This window comes from Panthera leo, chromosome B1, assembly GCF_018350215.1.
Source record: "Panthera leo isolate Ple1 chromosome B1, P.leo_Ple1_pat1.1, whole genome shotgun sequence".
NCBI classification, from domain to species: Eukaryota; Metazoa; Chordata; class Mammalia; order Carnivora; family Felidae; genus Panthera; species Panthera leo.
The window spans coordinates 145602880-145627656 of NC_056682.1; the positions used below are offsets into that span (position 1 = coordinate 145602880).

The following is a 24777-nucleotide window of genomic DNA, read 5'->3' on the forward strand; positions in this document are numbered from 1 at the left end:
CTGCGTCCGATTCTGTGTCTCCCTCTCTCTCTGCCCCTCCCCCATTCATGCTCTGTCTCTCTCTGTCTCAAAAATAAATAAACGTTAAAAAAAAAAATTAAAAAAAAAAAAAAGAAATACCAGGACTGGATCCCTGGATCCCACCTGAAACCTGGGTGGGGGTTGCTCATGCACATGCAATCTTGGCACTAATTATTGTATCGTGAGTCTTATCCCACTGAGGAACAACATCTCTAGTACTAGTAAATTCTTCATGTGCTGAGTGCTGGTATGTTCTATTCACTGGTGTGAGTTCTGTCTGAGCAATACAGAGTAAGTGTGAGTTGCCCTCATTCCACATCCTCTCCTCTCTAGGTAAAATATATCTTTTGAAGAAACCATCCTCTTTCCTTTCCCTCCTTGCCTCACATCACACTGTTTACCTGCTTTTTACTAGTGTGTTCTCTGGCGTATCAGTAGAGAGGTCTTTGACAATACTCTCTGTGATTATAGAGTCTTGTGATGGCAGCAAGTTCCTGGATCTCTGGTTTCATATCTGCCGTGTTTAGCACAGTATTGGACACATAGCGGAATCCACTGTTAGGTACAAAATTGAATTAGCTAACTGTGCTCTGATTCGCTTCTGTTTGCTAAACTTATTATCCATTATCTGAGTAAAACTTTCTTCCCGCTCTCCTCATTAGTAAATGGAAGTGTTTGGAAAATGGCAAAAGGACAAAATAACGTTACAAAATAAACATCTATTATCTGCTGGCCATCGTGTTGGGTACTTTATACAGTAATTTAATACATTTCTCTAAAGCCTTTGTGATGTGGAGAATATTCTCCCACATGACACAAAGAAATAGAGGTCTTGGAATGTAGGGAACTTATCTGAGGCCATACAGCAAGTTAATGGCAGAAGGCATTTGATGCCCACCCCTTCTCACTTAGATTGAGTGCCTGTGCAATGTGCTCCCACAGCAGAGGACTTTTTCTATCCCTATGACATCATATGTGATTGCTTATTTACTATCTGTCTCCCCTGTCATGGGGAACCATCTCTAATTGGCTCACATTTGTATCCACAGTGGGAGACTAATAACTATTTGTTGGTGAAATAAATCAAAATCCCAAGACTTCATTGCAAACGCTATGCCAAAAAAATTCTGTGACTGTTCTCATGTATTACCTACTAAATGGTCATCATCTTCATTTTCAGACACTGAAACACTAAGAACATTAAAAGTTTAGAGAACAGTCAGGCTCTGAGCCCATGACCAACCTTCATCTCCTCTCTGTTCCCACCACGCTCTCCTGAGACATGACTGACAAGCACTTACATCTCCAGCATTCACAGCAATTATGGCTTGGAATAGCAGGAGAAAAGAGCCATTGTCAAGGATCGTGGGTGCTCCTCCCTCTCTATGAATAACAGATTTTGTTTGTCATTCAACATGGCCACACCTAGGAGGTACTGTGTACAAAATATAGTTCTGGGATTGGAGGACTCAGATTCAAACCTTGGTTCTGCCAGTTACCAGTTGTATGACATTGAACAGATTCGTTTATCCCCCTGAGACTCAAGTTGCCTATTTGTAAAGTGGGAATTAAAATGATATCTCCTGCATAGAATTGTTAGCATTAAATGAGATAATGCATGAAAAGTACTCAGGACAATGTTGGCTACACTGAAAACATTCAGTGCCAGCTGGTAGTATGGGCAACAGCAACAGCAATGCTTCCTGCCCTCAGCTCTCCATTTCTCTCCCAGTAGCAGCAAGAACAGCATCTGTGAGGATTCTGTCCACACCATTGCTGTCTTGGAGCCCCATGTCCCTTGGAGCTATGTACCATTGAGCCAAAGATTCTGATGGAATGAGTGAATCTTGACTGTTTAATTTTGTTATCAAGTTGACACATAACATCAGTCTTTGAGAAATAACTTGATGATTTTGTTGTTTATTGCTTGCTACAATAACACGATTTCAGGTAAAGGTTACAGAAGAATCGTTTCACTGTGTTCTTCTCAGAAAGTAAAATCCACCACAGGACGGATAGGAAGCAGGTCAAGTCGGTGTTCCTCTTTTCCCCACAACCTGGGAAGAAAAAATAGCATCTTATGCGGCACAAGAATGTGAAATAGTGTAACTTGGGCGATGGGAAGTCCTGTGCGCGGTAGAGCACCCGGGTGGCTCAGGCAGTTAAGCATCCACCTTCGACTCAGGTCATGATCTCACGGTCTGTGAGTTCGAGCCCCGCGTTGGGCTCTGTGCTGACAGCTCAGAGCCTGGGGCCTGCTTCGGTGTCTGTGTCTCCCTCTCTCTGTGCCCCTACCCTGCTCGTGCTGTGACTCTCTGTCTCGCAAAAATAAACAAACATTAACAATTTTTTAAAATAAGTAAATAAATAAACTGTGTGTGGTAACTATGTTGTGCTTCTTGTAAATCCAAACCTACTTTCTGTGGTGGTGGTCCAGGTCTCTCTTCCCCGACACTTGAACATCATTTTGTTCCTGAAGTTTGTGTATGAGTCTTACATAAACTGTGGAGGAGAGGGCATCCTTTACATATCTTTGTGAAATCACAAATATATCGCTTTGCATCTATGTACATGCTGTTGCAGTAAGACTCGTAGAACGGGTTTACTGAGGGGGCGTCTGGGTGGCTCAGTCAGGTAAGCCTCAGACTCTTGATTTCAGCTCAGGTCATGATCTCACGGTTTGTGAGTTTGAGCCCCACGTCAGGCCCTGCACTGACAGTGTGGAGCCTGCTTGGGATCCTCTCTCTCTCTGCCTATCTCTCTGCCCGTCCCCCACCTTCTCTCTCTCTCTCTCTCTCTCTCTCTCTCTCTCTTTCTCTCTCTGAGCCCTGTCTGCCCATCCTAACCCCTCCTCTTGTCAATATTCAGAGTTTCAATCGCCTCTCTGTTCTGGTCCAGACAGCAGATTGCGGTGGGAAAAAGGCGGAAGAGAAAAAAGAAAGGCTACTCAGAAAGCTTGAACAGTGAGAGAAGGTGCTACCACAAACACACCCAGAGAGACATTAGAGGATGAAGGTGGGGTTTGAGGTCCAAGGCACATGGGATGAACCAGAAATAGACACTGAAGCATGAGAAGGGAGAAGCCCCGGTGGACCAAACCAGCTACAAATACATTTGGCATTTGACTGAAATAAGCAGGTATTACCTTTGGCGGGTTTTACTTTGTATTTCTCAAGCAGCCTAGCATTTGGCTGCCACTTTGGGGCCCTGAGAGGTGGGAAAAAGAAACAAAAACACATAGAAAAATTTAAGACATTATTATTTAAATTTGGAGAAGCATGTCCCCTTGAATTTTGAAAAGAAAAACGAAAGCTGTCCCATGCTGTACAGGGAGACAATGAACACCGTTTCTTCAAGTGCCTTTTATGAACTGCCAGTGAATGCATCCCTCCCTTTCCATGGCCTCAATGTACACACTCACTCAAGTAAATGCCAGCTGTTGAGAACCTCTGATTACGTTAAACGTATTTTTTAAGCTAACGATTTGAACCGCGCACACACACAACATTCCCACAGACTAAGCACCCATTTGGACAAAGTAGAGGGCTGTCGAAAGCTGCGTGTGAGTCCGTGTCTGAGGATGCAGGAAGGGCACAAGTGGTGCCAGTTGTGTGTGCGCGCGTGAGAGAATTCACATACTAATACCCTACTGCTCCCCTCCCTTCAGAGCTGATGACGATTTCCTTTGCAAGTCAGTTTGGCTATTTGTCTTGTTTAGCTGATGCGTGATGGAAAACAGAAGAGTAAGGGCCAATGGTATAAATTCAAGGATAATTATTACCATCCTCATTTATAGATGATGAACTACGGTTTGGTTTAAGTTACATGACCAGGACTACTGGAATTAGAACCCAGGTTCTCCTGACATCTTTTCTTACACCATGTTGTCACCAAGGAGACAGTGCCAAAGTCCTTCCACAGAGACATCTGCATGTTGGCCTTGCGGGAACTGTGCCCTCAGGCCTCAGAGACAGAGGAAGCAAGGTCCCATTGGGAGTTCCATTTTATTTTATTTGACCACGAATACCAGCTGAATTTCAATGGAAAAGAAATAGGACTACCTCTTCATTAAAGCAGGCTTCAGGCCCTTCTGCTTGGCAACACTTGACCACCACATTAGTGAAATCTGTAAGCAATGACCGCAGCTCCGCATCTGGAATGTCAGGCTTTAGCTTCACTACATTGACAAGAAACCTGTGACCCAAAGATGTCAAATAGAATTCATTAAAGATTTCTTTCTTAAGCTCTCCTTCTCCTAAATGCTTGTCACAGTATCACATGTCTTGGGGGTCTTGATTTGGATGAATATAAGAAGTTAAGATATTCCACTTTGAAGGGATTTTCTGAAACTTTCCCACTCAACTTATGGGATGGATTTCATGGTAACATTCTTTGGAAGGTTATGTAATTATAAACAAAATGATATCAAATCTAAACATATATTAGGTCTTCATTATGCACAGAATTGTAGATTACGTGATTACATTTGATCTTTCTAGAAAATCCGTTCTCAAAACAACCTCCATTCCCTCTTTCTCAGTAGCTGAATGCTGTTTCCACTCAACTTGATAGAGACACTACCTAATTCCTTCCCCCTCCCCGAAAAAACTTTATTCTTTAGCATTTATAACATTGTGCGAGAAAACAAAACTAACACTCTTGTCCCTTTTGGGCCTCTCCTTTTTTCAAACATTAAGCAAGATTCTCGAGGCAAACATCTATGCCATTCCCTCCAGAAAGTCCAGTTCATTATGAACTTGCCCATGAGCTTTTATGCTGGCTGCCCTAACTCACCTTTGCAAATCATAGTGTATTAGACACTCCAAGTCTAGCAAAAGAAAACACTAGCTAGGTTTTGACTTATAAGCAATGGCAATAAATATGCTCCAGTGTTTTTCTGAATGGGAGAGATTGGACATTTTGAGGCAAGGAATAGGATTATAACACCAAAATCATATATGCATTAATAGTACACCTTCCCATTAATACATTATGTGCCTTCAGGCTGAAGAAAAGATGAATGGAAGAGAATGCTTATACCTGTCTTTCTTTCTCTGGAGCTCCTCCTTATGAGCCTGACATAAGTCTGTGTGAAAGGTAAATAAACCTTGAAAGGTAGATGGAGGCACATATGCTTTATCTTCTTCCAAGCCTTCAAAGCAGGACCTTCTGAAGGCAAAGTTGGTTTTGCAACAGTGGTCCACATCAGGGTTGATGTTCCGATTTTCATTTATTCCACATAACTCTCCAAGAACTAAATCCATCTGTGCCAATGAATGATGAAATTCAAATATAACTTTAAAACTTAAATAGTTTTGAAATATGGTTAGATAAATTGTTAGATTGTCCTAAGGTGATTATTAACTGTACTCAGAAAAACCCATGCACTTATAAACATAACACTACACACAAAGCAAAGTAGAAGCTCGCATTATGATAAAGTTTCAAGCCATTGTAATTCAAATGCCTATAGGTTAATTTCTTGTTAGCATATATACAAATCTGTAATTGTGAACAAAGAGCTGCAAAACAGCCAACTGAAAATGACAGCCAAACACTGTGGCCCTTAGATTTATTCTCTTCCTCGGATGTTCCCCAGAGTAGTCTCCATCCCAACCCTAAAGAGATACACCCAAGTTGTGATTGGGCAGGAAGCATCAAGTCTCTTACCAACACTGTGGGGCAAGACTGAATTTGTAACTTTACTTAAAATTATAAAGCTGCTTATATTGTTCTGAAACAATGTCATTATTCCTGCCTTTTGCCCTAACAAATTACACATAAGAAATTAGTAATAAGAAGAAGTAAGAGAGATGATTTGGAGAACCCCAAGAAAATATTTAAAACATTCTCTTGCTTCTTATGATTGTGATGCAGTGAGCCTCCCCAAAGAACTTTGACATTCCTTGCTTAACAATGTTGAAACAATGAAGAAAGGTAGATAACAGCCTAATGGCTATAAATCAATTAGTACAGCAGATTTCTTTTCTTCCTTTTGTTTTTCTTTTTTAGGAATAATTAGGTACACGTGCCACGCTTACCAAATTATCAACGCAGGCAAACTCTTCACTCAGTGTGCAGCAGGTGGTCAAAGCTGTCACCATTTCCTTGCCAAGAAAGGTCAGTTCTTCAGTGGAGAGCTGGGGGGCTATCTTTGTGAGTTTGATAAGGTAGCTGAAAGAACAGTTGTCTAATTGGTTCTAAACAAAACCGAATACCCATTTTCCCTTGTCTAGCTACTTGAAACCCTAACTCTTCAAGTCTAGGGACAACCAATGTAAGGGCAATGTGAACCACAGCTCTCCCATAAAATGATAGGTAACTGTCTCTTTACTCCCTCTTTTCCCACACTCTGCATTTTTGGCTTCCTTATAATTTCATGGTATTCTCAGAAAGTCTCAGATTTGCCCATCCTGTCTTACCTGTGGGTATAGGAGCTCCCTGGAAGCAAATACTTTGGCTAGTGTGTAAAATACTGCTTGAAATCTGCATGATTAGTAAACATTTTAAAGGGATAATTTAATAGATATATGTTGGAAAGGGTAATCAGAGATGAAGGAAACTAATATCTTTAATGGGCTGAGTTTGACTTCTCTTCACTGAAGCGACAGTGAAATCGTATGTTTTAAACTGTTTTGATTTGAAGATGCTTGGTTTAAATGCACACTATATTAGTCTGGTAATTAATTCAGAAAATCCAGAATAAACTGTGTATTGCTCACAAATACTAACAAGAACTCTAAAAAAATAAATATTAAAATGTTAAGCAAAACCAGAATTATTTCTGTAAACTTGGTAAGGTGGCCTCAAATTCTGGGCAAACCATCTTTGCCTGGGAAATTGTAACAATCTGAAGTTCGCTGTCTCTCCTGCCCTCCCAAATAGGTCAGAATCCAGAGATTCTATTTTGGGATTGAGAAAAGCAAGACCAAGCAAAAACTAAAGTATTACAGGATCAATTTTCTAGAATCCTGTATTTTTTTAAAAAATTTTTTGTAATATTTATTTATTTTTGAGAGAGAGAGAGAGAGAAACAGAATGTGAGCAGGGGAGAGACAGAGAGAGAGAAAGAGGGAGACACAGAATCCCAAGCAGGCTCCAGGCTCTGAGCTGTCAGCACAGAGCCCAACCCTGGACTTACACCCGTGAACTGCGAGATCATGACCTGAGCCAAAGTTGGACACTTGATGGACTGAGCCACCCAGGCACCCCATAGAATCCTGCATTTCTTTAACTTCTAGCGTCATTCTTGGTAAAGTCTTACTATGACAGCTCAATATGCATTCTTGACTTTTGTGTTTTTATTCTTTCCCAGTTTATGAACTTGCTATAACTGAAAGACTGAGTTGAATTTTTGAAATTTTGTGGCACTCTTTATTTTATCCTGGTCACAAGTGCCAACCTACTTGCAAGCAAGCAACTTACTAGTATTTCAAGTCCTCTTTCCCCAAATTCTGGGAACGTTCACATTCTCGTTGTACTATCTTGAGGCTTTTCTCAGTTGTCTCGTTGAATCTGTGTTCCTAAAAATAAGAACAATCATATTCAGGAACATTTTATCTAAAATGTAAACACAAGCTTCATGTCAACTTGACAAATAGCTTTTTTTATTTGCATAGTATTTTCAAACTATCATTACCACTCATTGCTCACTAAATTGAGAGTAGTTTTTTTTTAATCCATGTGTGTCAGTACTGAAATCTTCTCAGCTATAAACACAGATATGGTTTACGCTAAAATTTGAAATCTGCAAATTTTTCGTCATCATGTACATTTTTTAGAGCTTCCCAGTTTACAAAGTATAATTCAAATCTTATGTTGACAATGAGCGTAACTGATTATCACTTTCAACTGGCCAGAGCAAGCTCTCATTTTTACATAAAGGAAATTAGCCTCTTATGAAGTCAAATGACTTGCCTTAGAATGACCCAGCTAGTGAGTGTGGCTACAGAACATTTTACATCACATTTATCTTTATTTTGTACCCTCCTTTTCATCATTTAGAATTGGAACTTTAAAACTCCAACAATTGTCTTCAAATATTTGACAAACTCTATCTCGTGCAGCATAAAATTGGATATCTACTGAGTGGCCAGACAGAAAACTACACACCAGTGGATGGATGCTGTGGGACAAATTGTGCCTCCATATGAAAAAAAACCCAGAATTTTCTAGCACTATGATTCATTCATTCAAAGGTCAGGAACAGACTTTCTCATTAGGAACAAAGCTAGACTGGAAGTCAAGCCTTCTTGTTTCATGGCTCAAATATGAATGGGTGTAAGGTGGCTTTTATGGCAGGTGGAAGCAATTTTTTAAATAAGGCAAAAAAGCAGCACATATCAAATGAATGAGAAACGAATTCGAAATTTCAAATAATTAGTTTCTGTAATACATAAGGGATGACTATGAATTGATACTAAAACACACTAATTTCAACAGGAAAATGGATAATGGGCACGAATAACTTGTTCACAAGAAATTTATAACTGCAATAGCTAAAATCAGATGGGAAAGACTTAATTTCATTTAAAAATCAAATAAATGCTTAAAACACAGTCACTATTTTTTTTTAATCTAGCAAAGTTAATTTCCATATGCAATGATGGTGACAATGAGGGTTTGGGAGATTGGCGGGGAGGGGGTGAAGTGAGTATTGTCAAGCACTGTTGTAGGACTGTATGCTGATAAAACTTTCTAGAAAGTAACTTGACCGTTTGGATCAAATGCGTTTTTTTTAAGTCTATACACTTTGACCTAATAATTTCCCTTCCGATAATCTAACTTAAGACAAGAGTCATAAATATTAATAAAGATGAATGAAATGATATATTCACTTCAGGGGCACTTACAAAATTTAAAACCTAGTCAAATGTTTAAAACGTCCACTACACGGTAGGAGGACAGTTGAATAAATTACTATGATGAAATTCCATCATTTAAAATAAAGTATATTTTGAAGTCCGTTTAATGACCTAACAAATTTGCTGTGATAGTAACTAAAAAATAGGCACAAATATTTTTCTTTTTTAAAAAATGTATTTATTTTTTGGGGAGAGCGCAAGTGGGGGAGGGGCAGAGAGAGCAGGACAGAGGATCCGAAGTAGGGTCTGTGCTGACAGGCTGACAGCAGGGATCCCCAAGTGGGGCTTGAACTCATGAACCCCAAGATCATGACCTGAGCTGAAGTTGGACGCTCAAACGACTGAGCTACCCAGGTGCCCTAGATGCAAACATTTCTTAAGAAAGTACTATTCCAATCTTTTTTTTTTTAATTTTTTTTTTTTTTTTTTTTTTTGCGTGTGTTTATTTTTAAGACAGAGAGAGACAGAGCGTGAACAGGGGAGGGGCAGAGAGAGAGGGAGACACAGTATCCGCAAACAGGCTCCAGGCTCTGAGGGTCAGCACAGAGCCCTACGCGGGGCTCGAACCCACGGACCGGGAGATCATGACCTGAGCCGAAGTCGGAAGCTTAACCGACTGAGCCACCCAGGCGCCCCTCCAATCTTATTTTTAAATCTGCACACACATATATGCATGTTTGCATAGAAAAGATGAAAGAAAATGCTAATTATAGCTATTTCTCAGTGACAGTATCACAGTTTTTATATTTTGTCTTTGTAACTTTGGGGATTTTCCTAATAATCGTCAATAATCATTTATTACTTTTACAATCATAAAAAAATCCAATATGGCTTAATAAAATGCAGAATACATAAATAAAGATATAAGTGTAAAATATTTAATGGGAAGATCTTTTTTGCATTAATACCCAGAATTAGTAGTTCAAAGCGTTGTGCAGAAACCTAACACGATGTCAATCTTCCCAATGATCGTCCTTCACTGAATTTAAAGTAGACTCAGATGGGGTGCCTGGGTGGCTCAGTCGGTTAAGTGTCTGACTTCGACTCAGGTCATAATCTCACAGTTCATGAGTTCAAGCCCTGCGACAGGCTCTCTGCTGACAGCTCAGAGCCTGGAGCCTGCTTTGGATTCTGTGTCTCCCTCTCTCTGCCCCTCCCCCTGCTTGTGCTCTGTTTCTCTCTGTCTCTCAAAAAAAATAAACATTAAAAAAAAAAAAATTAAAGTAGATTCAGATTGGTCAAGCACATTTCTACCCCTAAACTAGAGTAAAACTTTGATTCAGTTTTGAAGTGTTCGTTGTTTGGCTTTGTTTTGTTTAGTTCTGTGAGCCCAGAACAGTAGAACCTACCGCGTGGCGGTAACAGTCTGGAGGGTTTTCTGTGTGACAACACTCTTTCAGAAGATCCTCGTACACGCCAGCGATTCTTAAAAGCTCTGGTGTAGACAGTTCCGGATGTCTCCTTGAGTATTCATAGAGAAACCTGTGATGTGTAAAATAATTTGAACATTAGAACTTAGAGAAAAAACAAAATACCAAATCCTGCCATCTTTTAAGCTAGTCAGATCTTGTAATACTGAGTCTGCTCTCAGATGCTAACTTCTTCCTCAGGTTTGCTCAGGCAGTGATTTAAGAGGGTATTTTGACCACGGGAGATCTATTTTGCAAAATTCTCTTCTGTAGCATGTTCTCCACTAACTGTTTTCACTTGAGAGAATAGAAGGATTAGAGTTATTCAGAGTTAATTATAAAATGATTTAATCCATAAAACATCAGAAATAGTGTATCATGCCACCAATACTTTAGAAAATACATGCGGGGTAGAATTCTGTTGGAAAATACATTCAGACCTCCAACTTGAGATGGTGGAAATATGGCTTGCTCCCCACGCCAGGGCCGCCTCGGTGAGAGACTGGGAAACAGCTTTGCCCATTACTTCATCCTGTCACTTGTCAAATATGGGAGTAAACACCCCTCTAGCGCTAAGTCATTGGCAATGGTTTCCGTGACCCCAATGAGAGGCTCCGAGGGGATAGGCAGTGTGATTTGGGGAGAAATGGGAAAGCGAGAGGAAAGAGGCTAACACTTATTAAGCCCTTAGTAGGTGCTAGCACTGGATCAAGCTCTGGGCATAAGAGATAAAGAAACGCTTCCTAGCTGCTGGAAACACTTTTCTCGTTTAACTTCACCAAGTCCTCAAGATAAGTACTATTTTATAACTGAGGAAAAGTCTCAGATGGGGTAAGTACCTTGCTATTAATGGAAGTGCAACATTTGAACCTATATTTCATAGGATGCCTACTTCATTCTTTTTCCAAACCAAGTTGACTCTCTTTGCAGGAGAGGGGTACCTTCTTTAAGCACCTCAGCTGTGCTATTTACAATCTTCTTCATAAAAAAATCTTATCTGTTCATTCAAAGTAAGTTAAAATGGCTTTCTATGCTTTGTGAGAGCAACACCTCAGAAAAGTTTCTCAATTCCAGGCAACTCCTTATATCTCTTTCTGTTTCGCAGCCTTTGATTTCCTTGATTAATCTTGGTCTTTCTGACATAGTCTCTCCTGCTTCTCCATCCACCTTCTCAACCTTATTTGTGGAATATATTCCCAGATCCTAAAGCAACAGTGTTTAACCTTCAGAGAATCAAGGACTCCTGCCTTTTAATATCTGATGTAAGCCAGGACCCTTCTCCAGGAATAAAACCACACCTAAAAAAACACCCAACCAAAATGCTGCAAACAAAAACTCCTAGAAGCCTACCCTTGAGGCAGATCCATTGAGATCTTGTGCCAAATGTTTACATCCAGAAAGACTACTCCTTACAACTCAGCGTGCTCACTGTTGCTCTGTGATTTCTCCTCAAACACTATGTTGGATGATGATGATGATGATGATGATGATGCAAAACTTGCTTCCACTTGGTGAACACATGTGTCAGGACAAGTGAAACTACCTCTATCATTTTGTTAGGTTTAATTTGAGTTAATACACTCATGAGAAGCAATAGAGCACAGTGCTTATAAGAAAAGGAGTCTGGAGCCAGACGGCTCGCCTTTGAGTCCTGGCTCCACCCCGTAATACCTGTGTGACTTGGGAGCAAGTTACTTCACTTCTGTGCTTCAGTCTCCTTACCTGTAAGATAAGGATGGTAAAAGTGTTCTAACCATAAAGGGTTGTTCTGAAAATTAAATTGGTTAGTAGATGAGAAGCACTTAAAATTTGATGTTTTCCATAATCTGTATCTTCCAGAGCTCTGGGTTCACATATAAAATTGTCTCATGATATTTGAGACAATATGGATGGGCCTGGAAGGTATTATGCTAAAGTAGTCAGACTGCAAAAGACAAATACTGTATGATTCCATGTATGAGTGGAAAAAAAAATAAAGCAACACTAAAAACAAGCAAATAAACAAAAACAGCAGAATCAGACCTATAAATACACAGAACAAACTGATGGCTGCTGAGGGGGGGTGATGGGCAAGATAAGTAAAGGGAAGTGGGAGATGCAGAGTTCCAGTTATGGGATAAATAAGTCATGGGAATAAAAGACTCAGCATAGGGAATATAGTCACTGGTCTTGTAACAGTGACATATGGGGTCAGATGGTAACTGCACTTGGTGATGAACCTAGCGTAACGTATAAACTTGTCAAATCACTATGCTGTACATTTGAAATTAATGAGAAGTTGTGTGTCAGCTATGCTAAAAAAATTGTCTTGTGACCTTCCTAATTAATTACTCTACAGATAGCTCAAAGTCAGTGCGGTCAGATCCAAACATATTCTCTTTCCCACAAAACCTTCAACCCATACTTCCCATCTCATTGAATCTGAAAACTACTTACCCAACCACCTAAGCCCCAAACTGGGATTCATTCCAGATGAAGTTTCTAAAAAACAAAAGTGATTTTGTCCTTCCTTATTCTTCAGTGAAAGCCCTTTAGTGGCATCTTGTTACTTAGCGTGCCTGTGTGATCTGACCCCATATACTTCTCGCTACCCTCGACTCTCACCACAAATGAGAAATTTTACTAATTTCTCACCACCCTACACAAAGCCACAAATGCACCAAGTGGTTTTATACTTTTATCCATGATCTACCCCTTCTGTCTAGATTGCCAAAATTTCTTTAAGTACCTCCTCCCTACTGAGCCTTCCCAGGTTTCTTAGGTACAATCGACCACTTCCTCCTCTGTGCCCACATTACATATTACGTAGTGCTACTGAAAATAAAAGCATGTCTTGCACTCGTTTATTTATAAGTCTGTCTCTTCCCCCATCACATCCCCTATTGATGAAAGCTTACCGAGGATAAAAGTCCTGTCTAATGTACTATAGTCCCTGAATTATATTTCATTACCAATAAACTTAGAATGAATGAATGAATATTCTTACATGAATTTTATATATGATGTTGTAAAACACAAAGAAGTTAACTTGTTCTAGTGATTCAACAGGACTCAAATCTAGTCCCTTTGGTTCCATGTCCACTAGTTTCCCTTTGACGGCTATGGAAAGGTATAGCATGGCAGTTCAGCCTGGAACTTCTAAGACCAGATCTCCTCAGGTCAAATCCTTACTCTGCCAGCTTTTAGCTATGAATCTTCAATAAGTTATTTAACTGCTCTGTACCTCAGTTTACTTGTCTGAAAAAAAATGGGGGTAATCGTATTGGTTTTACATGACTGCTACGAGAATTAAAATAGATAATCTACATAAAGTAGTCAGCCCATTGTCTGGCACGTATCAAGCACTCAATAAATGTTAGCCATCCCTGTAATAACACAGTTGCATCTTTTTAAAATCATGTGAAAATACTGTAATCTGTAGCCAGGATTTTTAAAAATTATGTGATGCCCAATGATTTCAATGGTTCTCATTCCTCCCACCCAAATTAGCTGAAATAGGTCAAATCATAAGTTTCTGTTTGCCTTATAAATTTCAGTATAGACTTATGTTACTCAGCCATGAAGCTCGTTTGATTAGCATCTCGTTCTTCACACACATTTTCGCTTTCAGTAAATTTTGCTTCTCTTAGAGATAAGTCCTTTGGTCTGTCATCTTTATTTGAAGAAATTATGCACTCGCCACGCTCTGGTATTTTCTTTTCACAACACTCTTTGATTTTGCTGGAGATGGAATCTTGTTTTAAGCAAATATGGCTCATAACTTTGCTCTGTACAAAATAAGAGTGAAAAATTCATTTATTTTACTAATTTCTTCAGGGCCGGATTTTTCTTCACAATGAAATGGTTGCATGCAAAACCAACCATGAGCATGACATCTGGAGTTGTTCCATCAGATAATTTGATAATAATATTTACTTAAATTTTGTATTCATTTAGCGCACGTGAAGCTTTCATATGAATGCGAATTTTTTTTTAATTTTTTTTTTTAACGTTTATTTATTTTTGAGACAGAGAGAGACAGAGCATGAACGGGGGAGGGTCAGAGAGAGAGGGAGACACAGAATCCGAAACAGGCTCCAGGCTCTGAGCCGTCAGCACAGAGCCTGACGTGGGGCTCCAAACCACGGACCACGAGATCATGACCTGAGCCGAAGTCGGCCGCCCAACCGACTGAGCCACCCAGGCGCCCCGCAAATTTTATTTCTCAAGATTTTAAATGATAATTATGAAAATAGACTCTGTTGTACATTTACATTTTATTGTTAAATATTAATCTTTAAAATACTTTACTCTTATTCGTGTGATATATTGGCATTTTAAATTCTAAATGTTTCTTTCCCATAAGAGTTCACCTGTGTTTCAATGAAGGCCACCAAAGACATGAGACTATAATATCTATAATACTAGATGTCTTTCTTCCCTCGTGGCCTGAAACTATATTGCCAACACAAAGTAGAAACTCAATAAATATTTAAAAGGCGAATGAAAAAATGGTAAGTAGATGAACTACTGTAGCAACTACCAGATAAAGACTTCTCAAACATAAGAAGCTTTCCTACTCATTGTTATCATTTTCCTATGGTTATGGTTATTACTAATTGGAAACTGTTCAAATTATCAAATAGTGTACAAAACAGAAAACCTTACTGTCTCTCCTCTTTATCCCGATTATGACCCCTACATGAAATTGTGAGAATAAGAGAGAAGGTGAAGTTTTCTTACTTACACATTAGTTGGACAATCGCTTTTTATTTTTTAATTTGAGAGAAAGAGAGTGCATAAGCAGGGAAGAGAGGCAGAGGAAAAGAAAGAGAGACAGAATCTTAAGGAGGTTCCATGCTTTGCACAGAGCCAAGCATGGGGCTCAATCCCAAGACCCTGGGATCATGACCTAAGCCAAAATCAAGAGTTGAGCCACCCAGGCTCTGCCAAGTTGGATAGTTTATTAAAACTGATCTGGTCCCTAACCCCTTCTCCAGACTCTCCAGTGTGAGCCTGCACATTCTTCCTCCTCTCTGTTCCAGCTTCACATGTACTAGGCTGAGTTCCATAAAATGCCAGGCTATTCCAGGTCTCTCTGACTTTACTCAAGCTGCTCCTTCCGCCCAGGACCTTCTTCTGGCAAACATTGAGGATGAGGAATGGGATGAAGCTCTGGGATGAATTGAAATATGGAATGGGGGTTGTTGGTACCATGTCTCCAACAAACCATACGGAACCAGGAAGCCAATCTTTGCAAACATCTACACATCTCACTGAAAGCCATCACAGTTCTGGACAGCACATCTCTTAATGTCTGGAATTCACTTCTGTTTTGAATAAACTACAATTTAATTCCTCTTATTTCTCCATGAAGGCATTTTAAAAAGGGATATTAAGGACATAATATGATCTCTTCATTTCAGCTTCATACTTCACAGAAAACTCTTAAATTATACTCTAATTTAGTATATAATATTTAATATTATAAAACCCATACTTCCGTAAACAAACAATACAAAACTAAGTAGTGAGTGAGATTGCTTTTAATTGGAGTCTGATTAAGAGCAAAATAATTCTTTGGGACATCTGTTGTCCCTGCTTGAAACAAAGTGTATATATCTTTATATTTTAAAATTCAAGTTAATTAATTAACATACAGTTTCACTGTGAGTTTAAAACAGTAAAACTAATTAAAAGTCACTGAGAAAAAGTCTCATTTCAACTAAGAAGGCAGGATTATTTTTAATAAAATTGTGTTACTTTTATGTGCACTTAAACTTTTACTGAACAACTTAAACTAAGTCAATATGTTTACGAGTAAATATATTCTAAAAATCCAGACTTTTAGAAAATCACTTTGAAGAATAGTGTAATAGTTATTTCAAATTAACATATCCACTTATTTGAAAATACTTCTCCTAAATAGCTGGAGGAAACTCAGAGGAAGCCATTCTTAAAAATACAATGGTATTTCCATTCTCTGAGTTTTACTATTTAATTTCTAATATCTCTAAAAGAAGAGTTGCAATATTTTTTTTGAAAAGTATTTTTTTAATATATATAATTTGTTGTCAAATTGGCTAACATACAGTGTGCAAAGTGTGCTCTGGTTTTTTGGGGTAGATTCCCGTGGTTCATTGCTTACATACAACACCCAGGGCTCATCCCAACAAGTGCCCTCCTCAAAGCCCATCATCCATTTTCCTCTCTTCCCCACCCCCCGGCCCCCCACATCAACCCTTTGTTTTCTGTATTTAAGAGTAGAAGAGTCACAATATTAAAGAACACTTCAGTCTACCTTGAGTGAATGTTCACAAATTCTAAATTCCAAAAGTTTATGTCAAGGATGTTTAGCCATATAAATAGAATCTGCTGAGTAATCTAACGACAATCAATCCCATGTATTAAAAAAAAAAATTACTTGACCTTATTTGTTGATATATCATTTTTGTTTTATTTATTTTGTTATTACTTAACAATTTATTAACATTCTGATTTCATTGTGGTAAAGTAGCCACAACAAAACTAGGACAACTTCAGAATTTAAAAATAGCTGCCCACAGTCATTATTTTTACTTGGTTTTAGAAAATACTTACCCTGCCACGGATGCACTGCATAGCATCCCCTTCACAGCATCCATGGTACTTGGAAGAAACATCTTCTAGAAGGGAGGTAAGTTCCTTAAATTCAATCTTGGGAAATTTTTGACTAAGTATAGCAACATTTCTGGAAAAAAAAATGAGGAACCACGGAAACAACTTGAACAGCAAGTAAAATAAGAGAGAATTCTTTGCTGATACAGTATAAATAGCTGCAGTAAGAATTAGTACCCTTGTTTTTTCACGGATATCTTTACCAAATAGCTGTGTATATGTTGTACAGCCTGCATGATCACTTGGAAACTCAGAGGCTGATATTTCGAGTCCCGGACCAGGACTGGAATAAAAAGTTCTGCGAGATATTCCCCCTTCCATACTTATATAGCAAAACACATTTTGTAAAGACCACCGCTTCCTGTGGCGAGCTTATGGCAGGCATAGCCCGTCACAGAACACTTTCTTGCTGATCTATTTGAGATCTCAGAATTTTTCTAAAGATATGCAACAGCACCATTACTAATTAGTGAGGATGAGCACTTGAGATAAAATTTATCCTTATAAGGCTGCCTCCTAGTCATTAGAGTCAAAGATGGATGGACGCATCACATCTAAAGCACTTGAAGGCTTTAAAACCCTGATTGGGAACTCCCAGACCAATTCAGATTTCCAACTAACCAAAGAATATCTCAGAAGTAACCTTCTTTCTCTCTGGGGTCGCCCCACCTCCCAGGTCTTCTTGCATTCTGACCTAATGTCCTGGTTCTGAGCTATCCATGTGGACTGAGACCCACCTCAACACTCCTGGAGAGGAGTAAAAATCAAAAGCCATCAACAACTTCACAAAAATGGGACACAGAGGAGAAAATATAAGTAAAGACAAGATACATATTGTAAAACTCACATAAATTCTAAGACTTGCAATCCAAATTTTATAAGTGCCCCACAGACATTTTTTTGAAAAGAAGATGATGCTTTTAAATATTGTATGACAGGTTCTGCCTGAAGGAAAAAGAGAAGATTCTATTGAAGCAAAAGCAAAATCTCACCAATCTCTTATTTCTTAACTACATGTCAACCACATTTTCCAAAATTTGCTCAGAAACAGAAAATCAATGGGATTTTTATCCTGATAAGTTTATATATCAAAAGAAATATGCATTTGTGGCACATTATAAAAGTTAGGCCAGTCTTCCTGATGACTGAATTACACTTGATGGGAAGGTAAGTGGTGCAGTGTGCTGTGAGCTTGTCCACCTCTATTGGGATGATTAAATTTTATAAGTAGTCAAAAGAGGACATGCCCAGGATAGATGATAAAATGACACCTTTACCCTAGATATTCACTCACTAGGGCTTCCTTCCAGTTTACATGGAAGACAATGCCAGAAGAAAGACCCCCGAAATAGGCAATTGTCTTTCAAGGTCTCAAGTAGTAAGAAATTTAAATCAGCAGCCAGTGGCCAAAGGGTTGAAAAACCAGTGGAAGTGGCAAGGAAATGACTGATAAATGATAAACAACCCTTTGCTATAATTTACCTTTAAGTGAGGACCTGCAGTTTGGGGTCACCCCTTACCATTTTAATGACATAAATGCAATGCTCACTTTTGTTCGAAAGCAGTTAGCTTTGTCTTGTTCTTCACAACATGTTTTAGTCATCTCCTCAAAACGAGCAGCCACAGTTAGAAGGGTAGGGGCAAAAACAAAGGGGTTCCTTCTGGAAACTTCATATATATAACTATAAAAGAAAAAAAGAGAAGGAAAGGAAAAGGGAAAAACACAGAATAAAAACGAAAAAAAAAAGGTAGATGAGGGATGGAAAGATAGGGAAAGACAAGAATATCAAGTTGTAAAACTGAAGGTAAGCCTTCAATATAAAACAACATTATCTAGCCTCCAATAAAAGTTTTATCAATTAAGTCTCAAACTTCAAAATCAGAGTGATGGTTAGTTTTCATCCTGAACACTGAACTAAGGCTGCTGTCCTTCCTTCCTTCCTGCGGCTGCCAGATGGTCAGCGGCTCTTCCTTCCACATTCAAAGAGCAATTACCTGTGTATACTCTGTTTGAGATTTGGGGATTTTATTTACTTATGTTCAAATAAACTTATAATTTAAGTTTTGATGAGCACACCAGCTTTCCAGGAAAAAAAGGCCTCTGCTTCTGCAATTACTGCACTATTGAAAACCCATTTTTGGTAGATATCCATTGATTGAATGTTTACCCTCAGTAAAAGCTGCACCTTCCCTTTAGGAAAACCAGATTATTCCCTCCAGTAGAAGATTGGCACCACGCACACACTCTGTCTTAGGACTTGCCACACTGAAAAATGTATATCATTACTGAAAGAATCTTGAAAGTAGGTTGCATATCTTGTTCATATTTATACCGTGAACACTGGACACAGAATCTGACACACAACACATGTTGAATGTATTCATCCCTCAATGAAACAAGCTATGTTCCTTTGGAAGAGGTATTGGACTTTGCCTGAGAATAGTTCTTCAATTAGATAATTCTTCTACTAAAAGTAAACTTACTTGTTCAGAAAAGATTCTCTGTTATTTTTATAAGTCTGGCATTTCTCTTCAGGATCCAAGGTAGGAAGAGGGGGCAGAAATCCTACATCAGCTTTCTTATGATGGAAGAAACAAAGTTTTTTTTCCAAGTCGACCTTACTGCAGCAGTGTGAAAAATTATGCTTTTGTGGAAGTCCCTCCAAAGCACATATATTTTCCAGTAAAACATCATTCTGGACAACAAAAAAGTAAAGGGCATCTTTTATTCATTGTAAAGTTTTTCAGCTTTCTGAGATGACACAATGAATACAGTGAGTAATGAGTGTCACCCTTTGCGAAGGAAAGTCCAATTTTCCCCAAATTACTAGCAAAGCATTCTTACCCACATCTTTGACAGCCATCCCACACTTGGGGAAACTTTCTCTGTCTTATCCTGGCGCCCTTTAATCTCTTACTCCTTCTTTGCTGCCTACATTTCCCTTATATAACAGCTTTTTTTTTTTCCCTTTACTCTTAAGGTGAAAGGGCCGGAGAGTGAATGTATCGGTAAAGTATTAGCAGTAGTTGTTAGTAATAGTCTTCCAGAAATGCAGATGGTGACTCTATTTGGCAGAGGCTAAGAAAAAGGGGGTGTGATGGTAAACATACATTGAAAGAGGCAGCTAAGGAGGGTACCTCTGTACTTTTGTGCACTTTGTCAGACTATTGGTTGCCCCCCTTGCCTACATACATATGGCATGGCTGCAATCTCATAGCCAAGTGCATCATAATGCAGAATTACATCTCTGCGAGGAAAACACCTTATCGTAATTCCAAAGTCAGGCAAACTAACAATATAATGGGGCATAGAGCATCTCTTTTTTTTTATATTTCAAGCCAAAAATTCTTTTTGAAAAATAGGCTTATTTGTTTAAGAAATACAGACAATTTACTTACAGCTAATTCGGAACACTCTGGGAGTGTCATGTCAGCCAAGCATTTATCTCTATATTCTGTCATGGTTTTTACCAACATCTCCACTTCTTCGAAGGAGGCCTCCTGAATATATTGAGCAAATATGATGATGGTGCTGTAACAGTCCACAGGGTACACAATGATCACCCGAAGGATCTCCACTTCTGTCCAACAAAAACTTGTAGAAACATTAACTTGCTGAATAGTCTCAGGACATTATCAATGTCTGAGGGCCATAAATTTTATAATTTTTGACAATTCAATTGCCTCATCTGAATTTTGTGAGTAAAACTGTATTTACTTTTTAAATATGGCTTTCTATTGCATTGAATTATTTTTGAGAAGCATTGACATTTCTGAAATATATCAGATAAGATCATGATAAACACCATCATCATCAAAAATAATTTAGAGAGGGGCACCTGGGTGGTTCAGTTGGTTAAGTGTTTGACTCTTGGTTTCAGCTCAGGTCATGATTTCAAAACTTGCAAGTTCGAGCCCCACATCAGGTTCTGTGCTGACAACTCAGAGCCTCCTTGGGTTTCTCTGTCTCCCTCTCTGTCTGTCCCTCCTCACCCCCCCACCACTCTGTCTCTCTCAAAAATAAATAAATAAAATTTAAAAAAATAGTTTAGAGAAACTCACATATATCCAACATTCTCTTCTATAAATTTCTTAGTAATACTGACATCATCTGAAAAGCAACAATATTTAGGTTATTATGTATCCTGGTATTTAAACATTTTCCTACCAAATAATTGCATGATATCTAAATTTATAAAGTATAAAAGGGAAAACTCATTGTAGAAAATAATTTGGCATACTTCACAAGAAGGAGAAAAGTCATATGAACCAAATATGAGATCTTTATCACAGCTTACTACGTACTCCAGACATATCCATTAAATTGAATTGACTTGACATAATTTCAAATCTGGGTCCAGCCTTCGGATTTGCCATTGACGGCTCCTCAGCCACAAATGCCAAATCCAAGCACCATGTCCATGCTAAGTATCTATCATGTATGACTAGAAGAGTCATATGAAGGTTAAATGATATGTGATGTAATGCTTCCACAGGGCCTAACAAAAGATATCATAGTGTGCTAGTAGTTAATATAGTTTATAATGCTAGCAAGACACAGATATTTAGATCATCTCTGGACCAATCTAAAATCATCAATTCCCTCCCAAGGAACACACTTACATTTGTCCACATAGCCTATTTTTATAGAGTCCTTACTTTTGCAAGGTATTGTGCTGGACACTATGAGGCAATCAGTAATAATTAAGACATCTCTCCTGGACCTCAGGTTTCTAAGTACTCACTGTGCACGTGACTTACAAACATGACTATAATCCAGTTTAGAATGTACATGATATTCTAAAGTAATGTGGGTAAGCATATGACAAGAATGCTTTATGATCCCTGGGTGAGAAACCAGAAAAGGATTATAGGAAGAGTGGCATATGAGTTGAGTCTGAAAAAATGCACATAGCAGTGAAATGAGGACGCTCTTCTCTCTGTGTGGAGAAAATGATGAGTAAAATTACAAAGATAAGAGATTTTGAGATATATGTGGGGAAAGTAAATTAATTTACTTTCATGAAAGAGTGGGTCATAAAGAACAAAAACTACGATAGAAAGGACTTGGATCCATATTTTGGAGGTCTTGCATATAAAGCCTAGGAGTTTGGGCTTCAATTAGAAGCTGTGAAGATCCATTAAAAATGTTTATATAGAATAGTAATGTGATTATTCTTTTTTTAAATTGAGGTATAATTAACATACAGTGCTGTATTCGTTTCAGTTGTACAGCATACTGATTAGACAATTCTATATACTACTCAACGTTTACCACAATAAATGTAGTCACCATCTGTCACCCATAAAACATTATTGCAATATTAGTGACTGTATTCCTTATGTTGTGCTTGTCATCTCCATGACGTATTTATTTACTTTATAACTGGAAGTTTGCACTTCTTAATCCCATTTATTTATTTCACCCACCTTCCCTTTGACAACCACCAGTTTGTTTTCTGTATTTAGGGTCTGGGTTTTCTGCTTGTTTGTTTGTTTTCTATTTTAGATTCTACATATAAGTGAAATCATATGGTATTTGTCTTTCTCAGTCTGACTAATTTTACAAAGCATAATACCCTCTGGGTCCACCCATGCTGTCACAAATGGCGAGATCTTATTAATTTTTTTTATGGCTGAGTAACATTCTGTTGTATGTATTTATACCACATCTTCTTTATACATTCATTTATTGATGGACACTTGGATTGCTTTTATATGTTGGCTATTGCAAATAATGCTGCAATAAACATAGGGGTACATATCCTTCAAATAAGTGTTGTCATTTTCATTGGGTAAATACCCAGTAGAGGCATTACTGGTTCACGGCACTTCTAGTTTTAATTTTTTGAGGAACCCCATACTGTTTTCCACAGTGGCTGCATCATTTTATATTCCCACCAACAGTGCACAAGTGTTCATTTTTCTCCACATCCTCACCAACACTTGTTGTTTTTTGTCTAATTTATATGCAACCACCAAAGACCCACAGAGACACAAACCATCAATAAGATAAACAGCAACTTACTGAATGGGAGAAAATATTTGCAAATATTATATTCAGTAAGGAGTTACTATCCAAAATATATAAAGAACTTATACAACTCAATACCAAAAAGCAAACAAACAAACAAACAAAACTCAATCCAAGTAAAAAAAAAAGGGAAGAGGATCTGAATAGACATTTTTGGAAAGAAGACATACAAGTGGCCAACAGACATACAAAAAGAAGTTCAACATCACTAATCATCAGGGAAATGCAAATCAAAACCACAATGAAGTATCGCTTAATATGATCATTTCTATATGTTAAGACATACGAGCCATGTAGTAGTATATATAATGTTCAGAGAATTAGAAATAGACACAGTACCTGACAAATAGAAAGTGACAAGAACTATTTGTAAATTAGATGGATGGAAGAATGAGTGGATACAACACACAAAAAGCAAGACCCACGAGCCCATTAAAAACTTTTGTAATTGTTCTATTGAGAAATTAGCAAGACATGAATTTTGTTAAGAATAATGGAAATGCAAAAGAAAACGTCGATGCAAAAGATATTGAAGAAGATATTGAAGAGACAGAAATCAACAGGATTTTTGAAGAAGTCTTTAAAAAGAGCAAAGGAGACGAACTCAGGAATGACCATTCTTCAATCCTGTGACTGGTCTCGTCCCCCCCTACAGTATGTAGGGGGACGAAAGTAAGACACAATCCACATTTTTCAGGGCCAATGCAATGCTTATGGCACCCTTGTGCAAGTTACAAAAAAGTCCTTTCTCCTTGCCCCAGGGATTTAAAAAGACACATTTTCTAAAGAAATGAAGTTCAAAATGTTTCCCCTTTGGGGAGAAAAAGTATGTCACCCTTCCCTGCAAACTGACACTGTGTTGGCCAGGTTTATGGGTATGTACAGACTTGAGGATATTTATAAACTGTACAGTTAGTTGGAAGAAGCTGTGTTCTGCATGCCCTAAAGGTGTTTATCACCTAGTTGGGAGATATGTTGGACACCCAAAGATTATTGAAAAATCCCAATTCATACTTGATGTTCCACTCTTAACATACATGATATACGTTTTCAAGCAATACTAATATTTTCAAATCCAAATTACATATTTCAGCAACACTTTCTATACTGCCATAAAGCTGGTGTCCATTTCCCGAGTGTGATAACTACCATCTCTGTCTAAAAATTGGGTAATATGGCCACAAAAATACAAAATCTGGGAAGGTTAGTTCAGGATATCTGACCAGTATATATAAACTCATGGCGGGGGGGGGGGGGTGAAAAATTAAATGGAAATGAAACAAGGTAAGAAAATAAGAAATTATCCCAACTAGTTATTCCTTAGCTAAGATACAAGTAAATTTCTTACCTACATCTTGAGGCTTTGTGGACAGGGTTAGGGATTCAGTCAAAAAGAACAAGAAAATAACAAAACCTGTAAGTTTTAACTGTTTCATTTTCTTTTTTTTTTTTTTAGAAATCACATTCACAAAAGAAAGTAATGTAACTGAGGAAGATCAAGTTTTTATATTATTCTTTGACACTATTAGTAAAAAAGTAACCTGTTTAACCTATTTCTCATATACCTCACGTTTGATTTTTATTTGATCACACTGCAGATTTTTTTGCTAATTATTAACTAGGAAAAATTATCTCTGTGTTTTACTGGAAAAATCTATTGAGTTAGAAAAAAAAGTCCACAGGTTAAGTATGCACAATACCTAATCAAATAGACAACCAAAGGAAAAAAAAAAGTCTTAAAACATTGCAAATGCTAAAGGAAAAAGGACTAGAATAAATAATTTACTAAAGAAGAAGCACAACTAGAAAGATG

At 38.1% G+C, this 24777-nt stretch overlaps 1 protein-coding gene across 1 annotated transcript; it reads right to left on the reverse strand.

Annotated features, from left to right (window-relative positions):
- Positions 1 to 1925: 1925 nt before the first annotated feature.
- AFM (afamin) lies at positions 1926 to 24412 on the reverse strand. Its single transcript, XM_042934010.1, has 15 exons — positions 24313 to 24412; positions 20993 to 21041; positions 20330 to 20462; positions 19415 to 19626; positions 18480 to 18612; positions 17778 to 17875; positions 16874 to 17003; positions 13847 to 14061; positions 10235 to 10367; positions 7447 to 7544; positions 6063 to 6195; positions 5062 to 5285; positions 4083 to 4215; positions 3167 to 3228; positions 1926 to 2078 (listed from the first exon to the last, which is right to left on the reverse strand). The coding sequence occupies exons 1-14, from the start codon at positions 24398 to 24400 to the stop codon at positions 3202 to 3204; spliced, it is 1806 nt and encodes a 601-aa protein (XP_042789944.1). The 5' UTR covers positions 24401 to 24412; the 3' UTR covers positions 1926 to 2078; positions 3167 to 3201.
- Between the last annotated feature and the right edge of the window lie 365 nt (positions 24413 to 24777).